This window comes from Schistocerca cancellata, chromosome 1, assembly GCF_023864275.1.
Source record: "Schistocerca cancellata isolate TAMUIC-IGC-003103 chromosome 1, iqSchCanc2.1, whole genome shotgun sequence".
Classification (NCBI taxonomy): Eukaryota; Metazoa; Arthropoda; class Insecta; order Orthoptera; family Acrididae; genus Schistocerca; species Schistocerca cancellata.
The window spans coordinates 881,318,134-881,341,467 of record NC_064626.1 but is presented as its reverse complement, the minus strand read 5'-3'; the positions used below and the strand labels follow the sequence as shown (position 1 = coordinate 881,341,467).

Sequence of the window (23,334 nt, the reverse complement as noted above, 5' to 3'; positions counted from 1 at the left end):
TTACACGGGCCACAACCATTTTCTTTCCCACCCGAGCCAATGTTGCGTCTCTAGTAACGCCAACAAAATGTTAATTCTTCCTCACTTTTTTTCATTTCTCTAAATAGCTGTCACCCTGTCTCAGAATCACGATGCAATTACTAATTTCCACCAATAAAATCCCCATTCCAGACAACCACAGAACAAGTGTTGTTTCTCGATTTCTCCAATTACGCAAAACTATTGCCTAACACCTCCCAGCTTCAGAAGATACCTGACAGTGTGTATCTTATCACGAAAGTAGCCTTCATCCCGTGAGATGCAGGGGCTGCATTTATTCTCGTTTCCTTCCGTCTATAGTCATCTTTGCTCTTCTGAATATCATCTGCCGTTATTGATATTCAGTTACTATTATTATTATTATTTTATTATTATTATTACACAACCCAGTATCATCACAAAAATTTATTGCTTTGACCTTCGTCGTCGTAATTACTACCAACTGTTCGTCACTCGTGCACATCAAATTACGTAAGCAATAAACTAAATCGTTAAGTCCTTCAAAATATTATTGTATTTATTACCAACGTTAGTTTTCATTCTTGGTTTAAAAAAATGAACAAATAAATTTTAAATCACGCAAACAGATTTTACTGTAAGGAAAACAACTACGTCTCCACAATAGTCTCACAGTATTGTCATGATTTCTCTACACAGATACAGGATTCGCAATACACATGCCTTCACGTTTTTTCTCTTGAAATATTAACATGTAATTTTCGTTTTTACAGGAACCTGAATACATATGGTCTGAAGAATACCAAGAAGTGCTGTTCTCGGAACATTTCAAAGCATTCGACATCCTCAGAGAAAAGGGTTATTTCATCGGAGAAATGATATGGAATTTTGCAGATTTCAAAACTGCACAAAGTAAGTTATCTGTCTAAAACCTGAATCATAATTAACACTCATGAATCTAAATCATAAACAGCAGAACAGTAGTCAAGTTTCTAATGGTGTTTTTGACATCTTAACAAAAGTGGCATTAATTTGCGCCCATACTATTTCTTCATTTACAAACCTGCATGATTTTTTTTTTATTCTGCATGTGTCATATTTTATCTAAAGACTTCTCTAGGAAAGACCAGTAAAATTGCTTTAATGGATCATAACATATAATGAGACAGAAGAGTTCGTGGCTAGTTTAAATCATGTTGTAACTTTTTCTTGTGCATAGTCATTGCATTACATCTTGTCGACTCCAACTTTTCGACTCAGACGTTGAAGTTTCTTCTCCGGACTAATCTGGCTGTACTCCGTCGAATTGCCGTTGACAGCACAGAGCAAAAAAAGTTACTCAGTTCGTTATTTTACCTGAGTGCGCTGTACTCTCGCAGATAACTGCACAAACGAAATTACTTTGCCTTTTATTCCGAAACACCTGTAAAGTTAAGCATTACCGATTACTTTTAATAATCCTGACAGTCACCTTTACCATATTTGTGTGCGGTTCCCCCAACGGAGCCTATTAGATATCAGTTTTAAGCGGTGTTAATGAGTCTTAGTTGGGGACAGACAAGAGCGTCCCAGGTGGTGAAAAATCAGTTAATTGACGAAAGGAGTTTAAGCTGTCTACGAACTTCCCAAGTTGAGGCGAATTCAATTCGTGGGATTTTAATCCTGCATCGGATGCCTCGCTATGTAGGCTAATCGTACTTAGAGGGTAACTCGTGTTGCGTGCTTACTACAACAATGAGGGCTGGTTCGAGGCCCAAGCGACACAAACAGCAACACGGGGAGCCAAGTGCAAAATTTATATACAGAGTATATCACACGTAGCAGCGAAAACTGACACTTGTGAATTTATACGATAGTAGAAGTAAAAGAATTCCAGTTAACATCGGTCTACAAACGAATCTTTTGGGAAATAATTGCGAATGTGTGGCTATGAACTGCCACTGACCTCAGTATCGATACTGTCTTACCAATATAAATTTATTTCAAGTGTAGTTTTCGATGTAATTGGACTCTAATTTGACCCAAGGCCTAACTCAACAAGTAGTATGATACTACTTCAGCATGTCACATGTTAAAATTTACTCTACACTTTTACCTGTTCAAGCTGGGTGTTCCACGGGTATTTCCACATGTTCTCACATGTGGAGACAATACTGCTCCTGTCTCTGCAATGAATTGCAAATTCTTTCAAATACTCCCAAATTATCACGTAAATTTGACAACACTGTAAGATTGCTGCTCCATTTCCTAAACTGTATCAACAGGAGTGCCGTACACTTCACTTTTGATACTGTCCTAGAGAGAAGAATGCAGATGATTGATGTCTTGTGGTCCTCGAGGCCAGGAAACAGACGTTGCATGCCTCGGAATATATAACGCATTAGAAAAATCTGCTTTTGTTCTATTATGTATGTATTACAATCCCCCACGTTCTGCAAGACAAGGTAGGCCATTGGTCAAATTTGAGCCCAGTTAGATGGGGACTTGATTGCTAAGTTTACATCTCGGATACATTTGTACTATGTAGGTCTATCTTTTACACTGAAGTAAGCGACGGCTCGTAACCACATGTTCGCAAACGGCTTGTTAGCGTGTTTACTGGGACGTTTTTGCTTCTGTCATCGTATACTTTCGCACTGTCAGTTCGGCTATTAATTGTGATCCACACTTCAGATATAATAATGGATCCTTATTGTAAAGAATGGACAGTGTCTTGAAAGGAGAATATAAGACAAACATCAACAAAAGCAAAATGAGGATAATGGAATGTAGTCGAGTTAACTCGGGTGATGCTGAGGGAATTAGATTAAGAAATGACACACTTAAAGTAGTAAATGACTTTCGCTATTTGGGGATCAAAATAACTAATGATGGTCGAAGTAGAGAGGATATAAAATGTAGACTGGCAATCGCAAGGAAAGTGTTGCTGAAGAAGAGAAAGTTTACATCGAGTATAGATTTAAGTGTCAGGAATCATTTCTGAAAGTATTTGTATGGAGTGTAGCCATGTATGGAAGTGAAACATGGACGATAAATAGTATGGACAAGAATAGAATAGAAGCTTTCGAAATGTGGTGCTATAGAAGAATGCTGAAGATTAGATGGGTAGATCATATAACTAGAGGTATTGAATAGGATTGGGGAGAAGAGAAGTTTGTGGCACAACTTGACTAGAAGAAGGGATCGGTTGGTAGGACATGTTCTGAGGCATCAAGGGACCACCAGTTTAGTATTGGAGGGCAGCGTGGAGGGTAAAAATCGTAGAGGGAGACAGAGAGATGAATACACTAAACAGATTCAGAAGGATGTAGGTTGCAATAGGTACTGGAAGATGAAGAAGCTTGCACAGAATAGAGTAGCATGGAGAGCTGCATCAAACCAGTCTCTGGACTGAAGACCACAAAAACAACAACAAATGTGCATCAGTTTCTGCTGGATTGTGTTTATTTGCCGACTACATAGTAATTAACAATTACCATCCAATGAAAATTGCATGCAGATGTAGAATACTTAATCCAGCTCGTTTACTGCGTTTTTTCATCAAGACACATTTCTTTCGCAGCGTACACGAGGGTCGGCGGTAACAAGAAGGGTATCTTCACTCGGGCGCGCCAGCCCAAGTCAGCAGCACACCTGGTGCGGAAACGTTACTGGTCGCTGGCGGAGCGCCTCGACGGAGCACAGCCACCGGCGGACACCCGCCGCTACGTCATCGACGCTCCCCCGAAAGACTCTGCCAATGCAGTGCGCCGCGAGCTGTGAGCTGAGTGCAGCCACAGACAGCCGTCCCTTGTTCCGTCCAGAAGCAATACGGACAAATCTGCGAACACTTCGTCCGCCAGGTGGTGAGACCGGAGCAGTGTCCTCAGTTAACTGGCAGCTATGTGTCACATGTTGCAGACTGCTGCCTTGCTGTGGAAACCTGTACTTTCAAGTGATATTAACTTTCAGAAGCCAGTATCTGTTGTCCCTTCACGGACAAACAATGCTGTGGACTTCGTCATGATAGTTCTACAGAAAGAATTGTGACTTTTTTAAAAATTATAAACCACTCTAGTCGACACTCATTCTCAAGAACGATTGACAATCAAAATCTCATCGACTTCCCACTGTCAGTGGAAGAAGAAACAATTGCTTCATAGATTTTCATATGTGGCCTGTGTTCATTGACAGCAGCAGTCATCTTTTTTTTTTTTTACTTTTTACTTTTTTCTTTTTTTACTGCTGCATCATTCACAAGCCATGTAGTTCCCTGCTGCAACTATTTCACATTTATAGTTCTAACAGGGAAGCAATTCAGCTGACGTGCTTGTCAGAATGTTCCCTGACTCTGACTCTGTCTCTGAAAATATTGTTGGGCTATATGGAACGTTAATGTAGATTTAACCACAGTGGGGAAAATCATCAATATTTTTGTTATGTTTCACAGAAATGAAACATGGATAATTTTTATGTTACCATAACTACAGAATTTGTTTTCAGTTTTTTACTATCAACTCACTGTATAAGTATGCCCAGTTAGGCCCATAGAACAGAGATATTCACCTGTTAGGTGAATCTCTTTAGCATCTAGTTGACAACTGATGAAGATATTGTACCAAAAGTGTGTAAGCTAGTAAAAGAAATACTGTTGAATATTTTAGCAGAGCTGGAATACATGATCTGAAATCTGTGGACTCTGATGTATGGGAGTTTTGCACGTATGTTGGAAGACAGCATCAGTATCTGACCATCAACAAGAAGTTATGCTTATACGAGGTGCGACAATGAAGTAATGAGACCGGTGTGAAAAAAATGTTACTTACCGTTTTAGTCAAGTTTAGTGATGTCTCCTTCAAAGTAGTTCCCTTCTGATTGCACACACTTTTTCCAGCGCTTCTGCCACTGATGGTAACATTTCTGGGACTCATGTTCTGTAATATCCTCAAAGACCCTCGTCACAGCTTTTTGGACATCTTGTGTTGTTTGAAAATGGTGTCCCTTGACCGCCGTTTTGATTCTTGGAAATAGAGAAAAGTAGCACGGAGCGATATCTGGTGAATAAGGTGGCTGTGATAGTACCGAAATTTGTTTTGAGGTTAAAAATTGCTGTACTGACAGAGCAGTGTGGGATGGCACATTATCGTGACACAGAATCCAATTATCAGCAATGTTGGTACGGAAATGAAGAACTCTTTTACGAAGTCTTTCTAAAATTTCTTTGTAGTAATATTGGTTAACTGTTTATCCAGGAGGCACCCACTCTTTATGAATAAATTCTCTTGGAATCAAAGAAGCACAAAAGCATGCATTTCACTTTTGACTTTGACATGCGAGCTTTTTTTGCTCTGGGTGATCCCTCTGAGGACCACTGCGAACTTTGGCGTTTTGTCTCTGGATCTTACTGAAAAAAACAACCTTCATCACCAGTGATAACATGGCTCAACAATTCTGGATTGATTTCCGTTTGCTCTAACAGCCCAGCTGCCACATTTTTCCATGTTTCTCACTGCTGTGGTGTGAGATTTTTGGGGACCATTTTTGCACAAATCTTTCTCATACCAAGATCTTCTGCAATCATTTTCACGGATAATCTTCGATCAGATCATACAAATTCATTCACCCTGGCCAAGTTGACGTCTGTCCGTGAGGTTGATGGTCGTTCTCTGCAGTCTTCACTTTAAACATTCGTTCCGCCTTCACTAAACATTTTATGCCAAGAAAAACTTGAGCTCTTGACATAACCTCCTCTCCAAAAGCCTTCTGAAGCTTACCGTAAGTTGTCATCACATTTTCACCCAATTTAACGCAAAAAGAAATGGCATGCCTTTGCACAATATTATGCAGTTCCATTTCCGTGACGAAAGACACAAACACATGTCAACTTATTACAGCACAACTCACGACTGAGCAGTTGCATTGATGTGCCGCTTGGACTAGAAGCAACTTATAGACAAAGGGCAAAGATATTGTGCCTACGCAAGCCTGCAGGGTTGCCACATCTTGCAAGGAAACTCAGTCTCATTACTTCATTGTCGCACCTTGTATGATAGTAAGGTGAGGTGTCACCTCTCTACCTCCAATATCTAATGGACATGCGTGAGTATGTTACTGTAACATGTAAAAACTTTCACAGCAGCATTCAGAAGTAAGATACTTCATAATAAGATACTTTGTACTTCAAGGTGATCCATATTGGAAAATGTACAGGGTGGGACAAATAAAAATGGCCCAGAGGATGGAGTTCCAGGGTACAAAGAGACACATCAGAGGAAAGGAAATACAGAACTAACCTGACTATAGCAGATGTTGAAAATGCCTACCATTCATCTGTTGGCACTTTTGAGCCCTGGTTAGGAAGCTGCTGAAGATGTATAACCACTCAGGTGAAACCAGGCTTCATCAGACATAATGAACAGAGCCTTGTCCGACCCATTCACTGTTGTCTCAGAGAACAGTCACTCAAAAACTGGAGGCACTGAGGGGCATCTGCCAGTTTTAATGCATGAACATACAGACACTCGGTAGGGATGCATGTGCTCGTCCAGGTGGAGTATTCTTCCACATGATTGACGTGATTTGCTGGTCTCTTGTGACTGACTTCGGGTTGATGTGGTAGGACTCTGAAGCATTTTCTTGTGTACTGCAGCCACATTTAATGGTGTGTGGGCACATTTCAGAATGTTTTTTGCTTGCATTTTGACATAATTAAACTTCTCAGCAAACAACTAACCACGACATTCCCATGACTTTGTTGTCACACAACTTTCCACAACAAAAACCTGCTGCTCCACGGAGAGTACCATCAGCCCCTATACTCTCCTCTACTCACACTGACCCAGCATGCACTATGCTCAGAATATGTGTGGATCACATGGCAGGTATAGACGTGGTATGTGTGTCATGAGGTGTGGTTATATGCAAATATTCATGACCAATCGTATCCACTCATCTGGGCCACTTTTATTTGGCCACCATGTATATCAGAATTTAAATCTTTGTCGCTACTACTGCCATTAGGGGCAACTTGTTGACCATCCGTTGGGTACATTCTTATTTTTATAAGTATGAAAAAGTCTACAGCTCTCCTTTAGAGAGGGAGTCTTTCATAGGTGATGTATAAGAGTCTGGAAGTTTCCTCTGGGAGAGATGTCATACTAGTCTAACAGTTGCTTTAAAAGATGGCCATTGATGGCAAGAATATTTCATCCCTGCTTGGGATGGCTTGACACTGATAATACAGTCCTACAGATTAACATACATAGCAAAACATATTGAAAAAGACAAACTTCCATTGACAGTGTTTTTTTTATTTTTATATTTTTATTCAAACTGCAACATACAACATTTTGTTCAACAAATACATGAGATAATTTCATACTATCCAGAATAGTGCTGACACTGTTATTGCTCAAGTTCCCTTGTATCATGGGTGTGGGTGTGGATGTGTAAGGGTGGAAGGGGAGAGAGAGAGAGAGAGAGAGAGAGAGAGAGAGAGAGAGAGAGAGAGAGAGAGAGAGAGAGAAATCTTCTTGATTTACCACTTACTGATAATATCAAGGGAGCAGCAACAACATGAGCCACATTAACTATATGATCCACTCATATGTAAAATTCTTCTTCCATGAGTCTGTTAAGGTTATTTTTGGGACTTCATTCTTGTACCAGCACCTAAAGCTGATGCACATCCTTAATCATCAATGGCTTATGGTAGGCTGCCATAAAGTTGGTAATCCAAAAACCTACAACGTAAGAGAAGTTTTTGTGTTTATACTGACATTTTGGAAGTAAGTTATAGAGGAAGACATTAGAGTTATTTTAAGAAATTGACCTTAAGAAAACTCTAAGTGCCAATTATTTATAAATAATATACATTTGTACTGCAGTAATAGCATGTAATTAAATTATTGGTAACTCCCCAATTTTGTCTTTTTTTATCATCTTTAATAAAGAAATAATACAAGAGAAATGTTATTCACTGTAACAACAGCTAAAAAAATATTATTTTCCTTTACTACAGCTCTTGCAATGGGTCAGATAGAAAACAGTCTTTCATAATCAAATCTTTCATATTTCTCCAAAGCAGATTTTCATAAGAATTCTATCACACTTCTACAGAAATTTAACTTCCATGTGGCTTTTCATCTTCCAGGTCACGGATTTACCAAATTTTAAGTTTTAAGTGTATGGCTGCAAAATTTTCTTTAGTTCTGTAGAGAGAGAATCCTATTCTTGTTACAAAAAAATGAAGAGGTAAGTTTAGCACGACACACTAAAATGTGTCCAAATTCAGAGCCGTTATCGTTGCAAACACTGCAGAATTACCAAAAATTAAATATGCCTCATAAGTAAATCTTATCCACTGCATCCATACAGTAAATACAAATTAACAAAAAATTTGCACAGCAGTTGGCATAAAATCTTAAAGTAAAACTGACTGTTCTAAATTATTTTGCCACAGATAGTGGCTTACTGACGTAATTAATAATAAATTTCAGTGGATACTGCATATGCAGATCTTCCTGCGACAAGGTGTACAACTTTTCTTCCGCTGTTTTTCCCCCAACATTTGAGGCTTTAATGAAACAAATTGGTTACACATGTATAATTCGAAGTATTTTCCGTCGCAGGCCACTACGTTCTCCTATCTTTCGGGCAGTGTACAAATCCCGCGTCAAAAACATTGTTCATCTTTCGAAACGATCCATAAATCGATCCAATTTGTGACCTGCATGAGATTGGAAGTGTTCGTCAGCCAAGCCATGCGCCATTGATCTAAACAGGTGATAGTCAGATGGAGTAATATCTGGAGAATACGGCAGGTGGGGTAGAACTTCCCATTTTAACGGTTCCAAGTACGTTTTGAACTCTTTTGCAACGTGGGGTCGGGCGTTGACGTACTGCAAAATCACTTTATTGTGCTCCTCGCTGTATCGCAGCCATTTGTCTTTTAATGCTCCGCTCAATCGCATTAATTGTGTTCAGTAACGAACACCTTTGACTGTTTCACTTGGTTTTAACACCTCATAGTAGGATACACGATGCCAAGTTGGTCACACCAAATGCAGAGCATGATCTTGGAGCCGTGAGTATTCTGTTTGGCTGTTGACGTGGAAGCCTGGCTGGGATATCCCCATGATTTTTTGCGTTTAGTTTTATCATAATGAACCAATTTTTCATCCCCGGTCACAATGCAATGCAGAAATCGCTTCCGTTTTCGCCACTGAAGCACCTGTTCACAAACACACAAATGCCGTTCAACGTTCCTTGGTTTCACCTCACACTGGACCCAAGTGCCTTCTTTCTCAATCATGCCCATAGCCTAAAGACATTTAGAAATGGCTTGCTGTGTCACTCCCACTAATTATGATAATTCTTCTTAAGTCTGACGTGAGTCTTCACTCAGCAATGTCTCCAATTCTGCATCTTCAAAAACATTCTCTTTCCCACCACTACGCTGGTCTACGGCGTTAAAATCACCATTCTTTAAGCGTTGAAACCACTCAGGACACGTTCTTTCACTAATAGCGTCCTTACCACACATATTTGAGAGCATTCAATGACACTCAGCCACTGTTTTCTTCATATTGAAACAAAACGGTAACACTTCCCACAAATGACGATAATTAGGTTCATAAACTGACATTTTCAATCAAGAACAACTGTATGATTCAGACAAAATTCGACTAATGTTTGAATGAGATTATGTTGACTGAGGTCCAAGCTAAATGCCTGAAATCTGCAATCTCTTACTTTCAGCCGCTACTTACCATTGTCGCCACCTATCGGCAAACGGCGAAAGCAAAGTTGTACACCTTGCACTTTCACAGTTCAATGTTTGTTAACTTGTTGTTGGCAGCACCTTCAGTCTCTAACAGATAGTATCATGGGTCTTAGCATTATTGCCTTGAGTACCGTTATTTTCTATTCATAGAAGTCAAGTCACTAATTTCACTAACTTGATTAGTTATTATTGAGAAAAAATGGTTGTTGTTATACTAAAAACTCTGTTTATGAAACATGGGAAAAGTGTATTTTCTTGTGTAATAAATGAATTTAATGTTCTTGCAGTGCATTTGCACTGTGTTAAGAATAACAGCCTATGCATAATCCAAATGAATAATCGCACGAATTAATAAAATATTCTCAAGTTTCTAGCTGTTTTAGGTTATTAAATGTGCACAAGAAATGCTATATGCAGAAAGAGGGTATGGTCCCATTTAGGAAAAGTGAAAAATGGTACAAAACTGAAAATTTAAACAGATTTCTGGAAAAAAATCTTTTCAGATTATAAGAAATAGTAGTTTGTATAAACAATAGTTTCAAGATTGGTGTTGACTTTCATCTAAGAGACAAGGTAATGGACTCTGCTGTACGGACGAAAAATGTTGTAATAAGACATTTTTTTATTCTGAAGATAAACCAATTCCCCATAAAATAGTGTCTGAAACTGAAAATCAGCGCATGTATTATCACACAGAAAGGCTGTTAGTGCTGACAGTGGTATGTTTTTAGTTATAGCAAGTGTTAATGTGCAGTGTTCAAGAAAAGAGGCAGACCTTTTATCATTCTTTGTAGAAGTGGAACCTGTGAGCACTGACTGACTGAAGTAGGTGACTATTATTGACCCATTGAATATGGTAAATGCATCTCATTGAAGTATACCTACTCATGGCGGTGTGTCAGTGTTTACAAACAAAAATCTTACTGTAAAGAGAATTCATTTAAAAAACGTCTGTACAGACATTGATGTGGAACTGGCTACAATACTGTTAACAAATATTGATCTCATTGTCATTTTCATGTACCATTCACCAGATGGTAACACTGACAATTTCATTGCACAGATCGAGAACTTTTTATCCTACCTTACATACTGTAAGTCTAAAATAGCATTGTATGGTGAGTTCAACATACCTATAGGTAGTGGAAGTACTAAAGAAATGGTCTTTATGAGCGTAATAAACAGCTATGGGCTGTTTGTAGCAAACCAATGCCCAATTGGGTGATACCTGTCCAGACACATTTATCACCTGGGATTATAACATCAATGTAGCTGAACATATGATTGTAGATCACCACAAATTAGTAATGGAATATGATATAAACAGTAAGAATAAATTACAACCAAGCACATGGCATTCAACTTACACACAAGGATTATTAAAGACAAGAGGCTAAATGAGCTGGAAGCAGCTTTGCCTGATGTAAACAGGGAGCAGAAAACTCAGAAAACTGCAGTGACTCATTTGAATGTCCATTCCAAATGTTACGAATGAAATTTGATGACGTGTTCCCAAAAATCCACAAGAAGAGTCCAGTAGGCTAATCACAAGGAAGGGAAAAACTCTGTTAAAGGGAAGACATGACACAATCCCGACTTATATAAATTAAAATGTGTTGTTATACTACTCATGGACAAGATGAAGACAGCTTTAGATCTTCTAACTAAAGATCTGCGTCACTGTAACAACTTAAAAGCTGAGAGAGTTTATAGAAAGGGAGTGGAGGATGCAAAAAAGAAATACAATGACAGGTTCATTAAAGAGGCTCATAATCCATGTAAAGCAGCTTATAAGTTGGCAAACGACTGCAGGAAGAAGTCTGTTTGTCTCAAATTCCTGCAGTCTTGATGTCTTCATTCAGTACTTTGTTAGAATAGTCAAAAATACTGTAAATGAAATTCCAGTCTGAGGCTTAGATCCTACAGCTCCACATTATTAAAAACTGGAATGAAGTGCACCCTAAGGATATTGCAGAAATAGTGAATTCACCTAGGCAGCCAGAAGCTGCAGATGTCTTGGACATGTCCTGCAGAGTCCTGAACAAAATTATTGCAGAGCTTGCTCACCCACTAGCCATAGTAAACAACAAATGTTTATCTTCAGAGTCTTCCCAGAATTCCTGAAACTTCCTGGACAATACCAGTCCACAAAAAGTTGACTCGTGTGAAGTATCCAGACCACTTTCTGTAATCCCAATTTTAACTAAAGTTATAGGGTCTGTGATGAAACACCACATATTAAATTACTTTGAATACAGACTCCAAACTCTTCCAGGGGACACACAGGATGGCTTTTGCAAAGGAAATGCAATAGTTACAGCTGTACTGGACTTAATTGCATGGATACGTCACTGGTTTGAGGACAAGGTAAGTGTTGCACTGACACCTCTGTGACTTTAGTAAGGCATCTGACCACATCTTGCACAAAATACTGCTTAATAAGCTAAAGCATTATGGTATTGGAGGTGATGTTTGCACAACTATTCAATATTGAAAACCAGAGGCAGTTGGTATCAGTCCTTTGAGCAATCTCTAAAGAACTAAAATTGGAGCATGGGATACCCCACAGATATTTTATAGGACCTCTCGTTTTCCTTATTTCTGTCAATGATACAGACTGTAACAGTCACATGCTACAGTTTGCAGATGACACATTCCCTTTTGCCAAAGGGAAAACTGCTCCATAAGCTCTCAAAGCAACAGATTTGCTCTCTGTGAACGTCAAAGAAAGGTTTGTCAAAAATAAAATTATGTATGGAAATGGGATCGGTAATCAGGATATAGAAAACTTAATTCCCATATATGAGGTAGCTTGTATATATTTACACTAGACACTGTGTCCGTACAGAATGAAGTATAACAAAGAACTGGACTAAAATAAAGTTAAGATGGAGGCTCGACAGAGCACTTAGAGTTCACAGATATTAAGTTTCGTGGTCGATATGAACTATCGACGCCACAAAGAAACCTCCCCCCCCCCCCATGCAGTACAAAGTACTACAGATGTCCAAGGGTGAGAGCGTGCGGGCATCGACATCGGTGGAAATGTGCGCGTAGGCAGGCGCATCACAGGTACTTCCATCTCGAACGAGGTGGGTTGTGCAGGAAGAGTGACGAAGGGCAGGTCTACTTTGTAGTCAGTCAGCCACCGTGGCCAGATGAGATGGTGGCCAGCCTGGGAGTAAGTGAGCGGGGCAGTCGACGGCGTGGTGGAGGCATGTGTGGCCCTTGAGTTAATCGAGCTGTCCGTAGAAATGAAAGCACATAGAGATGCTCAGTCACACTCACGCAGGAGTGTGAGGTTGTGTGCAATGTTGACGTGTGAGGGACGGCCCGATGGCGGGACCTTGGTATCAGTCAAAAGAATGAGCACTCGGTCGTCGAATGTCACTATAGAAACATTGGAGGTGAGGGCACGAAACCTGAGCAGGGTGAAACAGGGGGCAAGGTAGGGAAACCAGCGAATGGTGGCATACAGTCTTTGGCAGAAGAGGTGTGCAGTGAGGTTGATGGGAGCACGTCTTTGTTCCCGATCAAGTATGGATCATCTGCAGAGTCCGACTGCGGCGGTGTGAGACCATCAGGTACGATGAAAGCCAGTTTCAGGTGATCCAGAGAAATTGTCTGTGTGCGGTCTTTAATCATGATATCAGAAGTAGTGTCCCCCCACCGCAGGACCTAGTATGGGCCAAGATAAGGAGGTTGGAGGTTGGAGGTTGAAGAGGGTGTCTAAACGTATCATCACGCAGCATGACATGGGAGCAGTCGCAGAGTGCAGTGGGAATATAAGTCTCGGGCAGTGAGTGACTGATGGGCGAGTGCAAACGCGTTTGTTGAAAATGCATGTGGATCTGGCTAATGAAATCTGGCGAGGGGGAGAAGATCCTCGCTAATCTGGGGAAGAATAAGTTCCCCCAGTAGGACTGGATTCTCGCCAAAAACAAATTCGGATATAGACCCCTGTAGGTCAGGTTTATAGGTCAAGCGTAGACCAAGTAGCACCCATGGGAGAGCTTCCAACCAGAGACAATCATGGCATCGAAGGACCATCTTGAGGGTGCGGTACAATCTCTCCAATTTTTTTAATACCTCAGATATTGCAGAGGATGGTGAAAAGGTAGTTTTCGAACTGTTGACCCTGATCAGTGGTGATAGTGGTCGGGCACCAGAAACCAATGGTCCACGAGCCAATGAAAGCCTTGGCTACCATGTCGGCAGTAATGTTAGGGAGAGGAACAGCCTTGACCCAATGAGACAAATGGTCGATAGTTGATAAGATATATCTATAGCCCTCCGAAGGAGGAAGAGGCACGATCAGATCAATATGTACGTGATAGAATCGTCCTGTGGGAATGTCGAACTTGCCCAGAGGTGGGGAGGTGTGGCAGCAGATCTTGTTGTGCTGCCAAGTGATGCAGCTGTGTGCCCAGGTTTGACAGTCCCGTTTGATGTTCTTCCAAAAAAAAACGTCTGACATGAGACATGTGGTGGCTCGAACACCCGGATGGGCTAGGTTATGCAGGGCGTCGAAAACCTGTCGGTGCATCCCGGGTGGAAGCAAAGAGCGTAGGGTGCCAGTCGAAGAATTACACCACACCTCATCGGAAACGCCAGGAAATTTAGCCTTAGTGAAAACAAGTGATGTTTGTGGGTCTTGTAGGAGAGCCTGAGGATCTTCGTCAGAAACTTGGAGGGAGGCCAGATCAGAAAGATTAAGGATGTGGGAAACAGCACTGATCTGCGAGAAGAAATCCGCAGCGAATTTATCTGCAGACGTCCATTGTAATTGACAAACCACATTGAAGTGGTGGTAACGTCGAGGGGGTGGGTCCTCAGGTGGGTTGCAGAATGCTTCTGCCAGTGGTTTGAGATCAGTGAGCACGAAAAACGAACGTCCCTCGATGTTGAGGTGGAAATGTTTGATAGCCTTGTAAACAGCAAGGAGCGCTCTATAGAATGCAGAACGTTTTCTCTGAGCCGTAGATAGTTTCTTGGAGAAGAAATGAAGGGGAGAAACCATGTCGCCCTTGCGTTGTTGCAACACTGCCCCCACCACGATGTCACTGGCGTATGTAGTGATGAATAACTCATCCGAGGGGTCGGGATGGGCGAGTGTCACAGCGTGAGCTAAAGTAGTCTTCAGAGCCTTGAATGCCTCCAGCATCGGAGCAGTCCAAGAGACGGGTTTGATACTGGAAGTTTGTTTGCCTGATAGCGCATCCGTCAGGGGTGCCTGAACAGCGGCGCAGAAGGCAGATGGCGAAGATAGTAACTGGTGGTGCCGAGGAAATGGCGTAGCTCTTTGTAAGTAGCCAGGGGTGGCAGAGACGTGATAGTCTGCATACGAGATTTGGGAGGCTGTATTCCGTCAGTGGAGACGGTGTAACCTAGGAAGGAGACTGACACCTGGCGCAACTGAAACTTGTCTTTATTGACCTCGACACCATTGGAGTTCAAGGTCTGGAGGACCGTAGATAGATTTTCATGTTCCTCCGCTGAGCTGCTGCAGACGAGAATGTCGTCCAGATAAGCAAAGCAAAACTCAAACGGTCGCAAGATAGTCAATGAAACATGGCCATGTCTGTGCCGCGTTCTTTAGGCCGAACGGCATGAAATGGTATTTGAATAAGCCGAGCAGCGTGATAATAGCCGTCTTAGGAATATCTTCTGGTGCCAAAGGAATCTGGTGGTAGGCGCGTTAACAATCAATGACACTGAAAATTGTGGCGCCCGATAACATACGAGTGAAATCATTGATGTTCGGCACTGGGTAATTGTCCATGATGGTATGAGCAGTTAAGCATCTGTAATCACTGCGCATTCGAAAAGATCCGTCGTGTTTGAGGACGAGGTGGATTGGTGAAGACCAGTTGCTGGCTGAAGGTTGCAGAACACCTGCCACCAAAAGTTCATTAATCTGCTGCCGGGCCGCGCGCAATTGATAGGGTTGAGGCGTCGGACCTTAAGTCTAATAGGAGGGCCGGCAGTGGTAACTATCTTGTGTGTCGTTCAATCAGTACCGGAAGAAACTTAGAACTGCACATGAGATTGGTTAACGTCCTGGCGCTGAGTCTTCGGACGAGTAGGGCGCGACGAGGTGTAGCCATTAGCGCGAGTTCAGAAACGTAGCACGAAAGTCACAAGTCACATGGGAGCGCGGTGTGCGCTTGTGTGGAGGGGGTGGGTGTGCACGCAGCACCGAGCGAAGGAAATGGGCGGCGACTGTCCACTGTTGACCTTGCACTGGACAACCAGTGTGGGCGAGAGCAGTGCTGGCATCGCACATGGGGCCACAATGGCCACTGGGTCATATGGCTAGTGGGTGAGAGAGGGAGAATGTTTATCAACATGCGCGGTAGCTATCTGAGAGGTGGGCGTGGTCGCAATGTGCGCACTACTGTCATTAGCAGAACTGTTTGAAACACATGGCACTGGATGAGGCGAGCGCGACATGGGGGTTGGAACGTCACACGCTCACACGCTAGTAAAGTTTATGGACTAACTTGGTGAGAGTTCGAGCTAGGCTCAACCAAGCAATCTTCATTAGGTGGTGGCGCCGTGGACTGCAGTTGCAGAAGTAGGTACGAGCCGCGACGAGCTTGCTGTAAGTGGATGCGATGCGTTTTTTCAGCTTCTCGTTGTCCTGGCGGAGTTGCGTCACTGAGTCGTATTCTGACAGTATGTAACGGCGGAAATGCATATCCTCCTATTTCCATCTTTTGTACTATAAATTTTTTCCTTATTTTGTTACCTGAAGATATGACATTTCTGTGTCTTTATATATTGTTATTGTTTTAATATATATATATATATATATATATATATATATATATATATAAACTCAATGTATAATTGGTTTGTTTTGTAAATACTATTTGTATTTTTACGCTGGGTCTTGCCTAGGGAAAACTATGCTATCGAACGATCACATCGATAGGTCGTGTGAAGAACCAAAGTGTGAAGGATCTTTGGTAGTGTTAACTCTGCCGCGTGGAGCGCGGGCAGAGAGAGTCTGGCTGGAGTAGGGCGCTGGAGCAGGTGTGTTGTGTGACGCTCCCGCGAGTTGCCGCGCTTTCGGGGTTTGGCAGCATGCAATTGCGCTTGACTTGTTATGATAGTTTCTGACACGGTGTCGCGGACGGGAAGCATTAGCTGGCGCACATCAAGAGCCCGTTTTGCCTGGTGACCGTGTCGAGAAGAAGGCGACCAACATCCAGCTTCTGCAACAGCGACGGCCGACAATGAGTGACTGTCGCCACCTCCTCGATCGACGACTTCAAACCTTCAATCAACCAGCAAGGAAGACTGGAAGCACGTAAAGTTTTAGACCTGTATGGCAGACTTCAGCTTTTAAAATTGTTTCATTTGCCTATTTAAATTACAGTAACGTAGCATGAACATTTGTTGCTCATTGTCCCAATTTCATTACCAAGCAGGGTCCCTTCCTTTTCCGGAATGAACCAGAGTGTCGTTGAAATTCAAACGCCAGCATTAAAGTAATATCATTCGATTTCACTGCTTTAATTTCAAAGTTCAGTTAAGGTATTCATAGCTGGCTACAATATTTAGATTACACAAGCACAAATTAAGAGTGCGAGTTTTGTTACCATATTTTAGCTTACCTGTGACTGCAGCTCAGCTTGGTACGTACTAAATTTTACTATTGTTGATTGTTCAGAATCATTTAATTCAGGTTCAAAGTTAAATCTATTACTTCTAAATTGCGTAGCTTCAAGTAGCTTTTGAAATGATTGTTGAGGTAGCCCAAGACTAACCTTATTTTACTGAATTTCGTAGTACTTCAGAAACAAAGCTCACTATTAATTTCAGTCACTAAATTAACTTTCAATTTTCCGGTTTTATTAATTCCATTGCTAAATTAAGTCAGAGTGTAGCGAAATTTATTACTTCTGACAAACATTCAGTTTTCACACAACACGTGTCAACCTTCAGTTGCCACGGTTTTAGCGCTAATTATATGTGCATTAATCTTTCATTTTCAGTTATTATAGTAGTTGTCCATAGGACTGGCGACCGTAATTTTCCCCAAATCTCAAATATCTAATTAACGCCAATTAATTGTTAACGTAACGACTGCACATTTGCTTTCTTTATTAATTTTACCCTTTTCTCAAAATTAATTCCCACCAATTTCATTTAGATGTAACCCTTTCCTCCCTCTTTACCGACAAATTTTCGGTGACGATTGTTTTTCCCATATTTCCATTGGGTGCATGCGGTTTAATTGTTCACTGTCATTAAGGTCGATAAGTGAGGGGGAGGTTACAAGTAGGCCAGTAATGCAGGTCACAATGTTGCCCGCGAGATATCATATGTTGCAGTGGAAACAGAGCGTTGAACATTGAAGCGGGTGCGCGGTATGTGAGTGTTCGTAGGATGGTGGAGCACTGAACCCTGTACGACGTTCGGAGATAGTTCATAGTGAGACAAAAAATCCATACCGAGAATCAGTTCATCGATGTCGGCAATGTAGAACGACCATGGAACACGTAGAGAAGGGGATGAGGTCACCGTAACGTTTACTGAGCCTGAGGTAGGTAACGTCCTTGCGTTGACAGCTCGTATAAGTGGCTTCGTCTGTGAAGCACCAGCGTCAACCAGCAAAGATAGACCTGACACAATCTTGGCCACATAGAGACGACCATTCGGCTGGGCGGACGAGTGAACAGAGTGTAACGTAAGAGGACGCCTGTTAGGTTCCCCGCAGGACTCGGCGTCTCTTAGTTCCTGTGGGCGGCGTTTGGGTGTTGGCATGGCAACCTGCACTTTTTAGCGTCATCGCCGAACATTTTTTGGTACCAGCAGAAAGTGTGAGCAGGAGGAGGAGGAGACTATGACAGCGGGGATGGCTTGTACTCGTTGATTTGTTCCGGTAAACAGACCGGTATGTAAAGTGCGTGGGCGATCCTGAAGTGCTTGGACAGCGGAGAGAGTAAGCTGACACTGCCAGGAGAAGCAGACAAGGTGGCTGCGGAGTTAGCCCTGCCTCTGCCGGCTGAAGGTCAGTATGCAGGGGTGGCTGTGCTGACGAATGGTGTGGGATGAATCAGCTGATGTTGCACTAGTGAATACAACTGGTCAGCGATGCGTAGGTGGGAGCTGATGGACTCGAACGATTGTGGTAACAGATGGATCTGTAGATCGGTAGGTAGTTTGGCAGACCACACAGCCCATAGCATGGCATCAGGCATGGTATGCTCGTTCACTAGCAATCAAAGGCGGCGCCACAGTTGTGAGGGAGTGTGTTCCCCCAGGTGCTCCTCGTAGAGAATATTGATTATTAACTCTTGAGGCGAGCAGGCAAGTCGTTCCATTATAGTCTTCTTTGCAAACTCGTATTTTGGTGTAGGCGGCGGCGAAAGGAGCAGGTCACAAATCAAATCCGAGTGGTCGTGGAAGTGTATGACGAGGCAGAGAAACTTTGAGTTGTCATCAGACCCATGAAGTAACTCGAACAGATGCTCAAAGAGCGCGAACCATGATGCTGGGTTGTCCTTGTATAAGGGCTGCAGCTTCGGCAGGTGGCCAGGAGGGGGTAGCTGCTGAACTGAGGTTAAGTCAGAGGCCGGTGTGGTAGGCCCGGATTTAAACCAGGTGAGCAAATCTGTAGTAGCGGCAGCTGGCATAGTTGACTGTGTGTCACGAAAATATGGTGCGGCATGCACGGACAGTACCATGGAAACGGGTGGATGTACATCACACGAGGGGGGCCCGGAAATTGGACTATGAGTGCAAGTGCTGGATGGAAATGACCTGCTTCCAGAACAAGGCAAGAGATTGGCACGGTAGATGCAGGCAGTGTTGTGGGAGCAGCAGGTGGTTGAGCGACCGGAACCGGGGGCCCCCGCAAGTGAGGGGGCTGGGTGCGGGGGGTTGAGAATGCCACCCGCGTGGAAACTATCTAATGCATAACGTGCCTGTAGTGCATGTGGCAGGCCACTGAGGCGAGGTAAGGGGTCCATGAAACGTGAAACACTGAATTGTGCATTAAATGAGACACAACTGGAAAACCATGTGCATGGAATGGATCCAGCGCAGTTTGTAGTAATGGCGGCGTTGCACACAGCCCAACAGTAACTGATGTAGCATGCTGGTGGGTGTTACACATGTGTTTGAATGGAGATCACTCTGTTCTTGAAACACTCGATTTGAAGAGACACAGTTCGAAATATTGTTCAGTTCTCATTTCACTGTCAGATGGGCATAGTCCGGTGATGCGAAGCCTTAGCCCACTGTTCGCTCTAATGGCATAGTTGTTGACCACTGAAAACTAAAGAGGTTAGCACATGGCATTAGTTGAGAATGTGAATCACTGTGCGTAATTGATGAATATGCCATTGGCAAAGGAATGACAAAACTCGGTGAGTGGAGTTGTACTTCCACATCTTCAAACAAGGCATTGTTTGGCGTGGTCATTGTGTAGTGCATATAACCTGTTGCATAAACACCGGCACCGAAGAGGCGAAACATGAATGAACTGCGGGGTCAAACTTAATTCCCATATATGTTGTAGCTTGTATATATTTACACTTGACACTGCGTCCATACAGAATGAAGTATAACAAAAAACTGACTAAAGTAAAGTTAAGATGGAGGCTTGACAGAGCACTTAGAGTTCACAGATACAAAGTTTCGTGGTAGATATGAACTATTGACGCTACAGATGATTAGTGAAGGAAAAGCTCGTTATCTGATATACAGGAGTACCTAATAACGAAGTGTTATGCACTGTTTCATAACCACATTATGGCCTGCGGCTATGGGGACACTCTTCAGGTTGCAAACTTGTGTTAATGCTTAAAAAAAAAGGGCTGTCAGGATCATAACTTCAAGCAAAAGTCTGAAAAGACTGTTGCACTTCAAGCCTATATTAACCCAGTTAGGAATGATGACAATTTTCAGCCTGTATGTGTTTTCATACTTCAGTAGTGTGAAAGATGACCAAGGGGCTTTCAGCATGAGGCAAGAAATACATAATTATGACACCACAACAAGAGGAACATTGAAATATCAAGCTGTTGACTGTTGAGAACATAAGGTAGTTTTCCAGTGGTTGCTCTAAAAATGTTTAACACATTGCCTCAAGGAGAGCAACGTCTGACACTACGACCATTCAAAAGGAAAAGTGCACATGATTTGAAATGGCACCCTTCATTCTCCATTGAAGAATTTTTCAACAGTAATCAAAGTGATTGGACAAATTAATATCACTTCTGTATATGTTCTCATTGTGAACAATTTTCATCATATGTCATATGAAAAATTGTAAGAACTAGTACGTATATAATTTCGACAAAGTCCATTAAGTAAAGACTGGTACATGACACAGATGTAGTAATAAAGTAATAATCAAGTCAGTCATTGTCAAATGGTAAACGCTATGATCTGGATGGCGTTATCTTATACAGCTGTACTGATGGCTTTGATATGAGTAGTGCTCAGTCCATCACCAAATAAGGCAATATTTACACACTGCACTAGTAGTGTGCACTTGTCATTACATAAACAAGTGGGTTCTGGGCCAGTTAAATGTAAAATATAGGACAACATCCTTAATAAAGATGATAATTTGCAACTCAGTACAATTATGATGTGGAAATGTAGTGACTGCCTCTGATCCCACAGCATGTATTTGTAAGGACAAGATTATTACATCATGGCAGTCAGTTACCACTTGGTAATGGCCAAGGACTAATGATTTAAAATATCATGCAAATTTAACAACTTGATGTTGCTGGAAGCTCAAGGATGTTATTGAAATTTGGTGTCCATGACAAAGAAAACTAAATAATGTTGTGAAGTACTTGTTTGAGACACACAAAAAGCTACCTCTCCATTACCTCCAGTCTAACAGAGTACTAGTCTGATTAGAAACACAGGAAAGCTTTCAGAATGTCTGAGGGTGTTTTACTGACAACATTATGGATGTTGAGCAAGGTTGTGATCCATATCTGCTTTCTTGCACAAAGTAGCATTACAGGCATTACATTTCTTACAATTGAACCAAATCTATAGTCATAACTGTTCTAGAAAAGTAGGTCAGCTGAGAGTCAAACTGCCAGTAAAGACTGAACCTTGTGTGTGAAATGAAAAACTGTTGTATAATGACTGATTATGACGATGATGCAAAAACAGGCAGCAACAACTGAAATAGATTGCATGGCTCTTCAACTGAGTACAGTGGAATAGAAAGTATTTCCAAACCGTATGATGATGATAAAGCAATAATAATGATAGAGAAAAGGCTTTTATCAGTGCATAGTGAACCTTTTCAAACGTAAATTAATGTTAAATGCCATATGTGTTTCAAATTTAGCAGTTAACTAACACGAAAGACCCATATTTGTACCTAGAGTAGTAAATAGTTGATTCTATGCAAAAGTTCAACTACCACCAAACACACAGTAAAAGGTGCACAACTTACAAGGTTATAGAGAATTACTATCTGTGCACAACAAAGCAAACAGTCCAGTCAGGACTTAAGGAGTAGTTCTTGAACACATCTAAGAAACATTTGTCAGGTGCCTTTTGTATTGTATGCTACATCTCTTAACTAAGTTAAGTATACATGACGCAGTTTTCAAGGTCATGGGTCCCTCCAAATTAACATAATTTCCGAGTAAAAATTCAGAGTTGTATCAGATCAAAAGCTGTTTTAATCCATAGATTCTAATGTAATAGTACTTTTAGTCAGTATAACACAATGATAATTCTCTTACTCTATTTTATCTTCTTGGATCACACAGAAATTGATGTATAATCATGTGGGAGAGAGTGGTAGGGGGTTGTAGTATATTTATAGAGTTATCATTTAAAGCCAGTTTTTGAAATTTTATAAGTAGGCTTTCTCAGGATAGTTTATGTCTATCTTCAAGAGTCTGGCAGTTCAGTTTCTTCAGCACTCTCCCATAGATCAAACAAACTCATCACCATTTGTGCTGCCCTGTATTCATTCAGTATCCCCTGTTAGTTCTATTTGTTATGGGTCCCACACAGTTGATGGATCACACAAGTGATTAGTAAGCAATCTCCTTTGTAGACCAATTTAATTTTCCCAGTATTCTGCCAATAAACCAAAGCCTACCTTCTTACCCACAACTGTGTCTATGTGCTCATTTCATTTCACATCTCCATAAAATGTTACACCCAGGTATTTGTCTGAGTTAACAGATTCCAGTTGTGACATTCTTCTAAAGGCTTCTCTCCAGAGTTAAATGTTTAAAGTTTCATATTGGGGTATGACACTCTTGCCTCTTTATCTAGTCTGCTGAACATATAAAGTGTTCTACTTGTTTTAGTTAGCCTTTGTACTTTGATAGTAATTATTGCCATAGCTGCTTTGTGGTCATTGGTATCAGTTTCAATATGAATATCTTCCATGGGGTCAGGTCTGCTTGATGGCAGTAGATCCAGTGTATTTCCATCATGAGTGAGTTTAACAGTCTGTTCAAATTAGTTCTCAGAGCAGGTATTTAATAATACACTCCTGGAAACTGAAATAAGAACACTGTGAATTCATTGTCCCAGGAAGGGGAAACTTTATTGACACATTC

General features: G+C 41.6%; 1 protein-coding gene across 2 annotated transcripts in view; it reads left to right on the top strand.

The window, feature by feature from the left end:
* Nucleotides 1-7,489, top strand: part of LOC126190545 (beta-glucuronidase-like) — a 349,553-nt gene extending 342,064 nt beyond the window's left edge. For both annotated transcript variants that reach the window (XM_049931029.1, XM_049931028.1), the window contains exons 12-13: nt 771-909; nt 3,560-7,489. In XM_049931029.1, the coding sequence (XP_049786986.1) occupies nt 771-909; nt 3,560-3,759 (339 nt within the window). In that variant the 3' untranslated portion in view covers nt 3,760-7,489. The remainder of the gene's footprint in view (nt 1-770; nt 910-3,559) is intronic.
* Nucleotides 7,490-23,334: the final 15,845 nt, after the last annotated feature.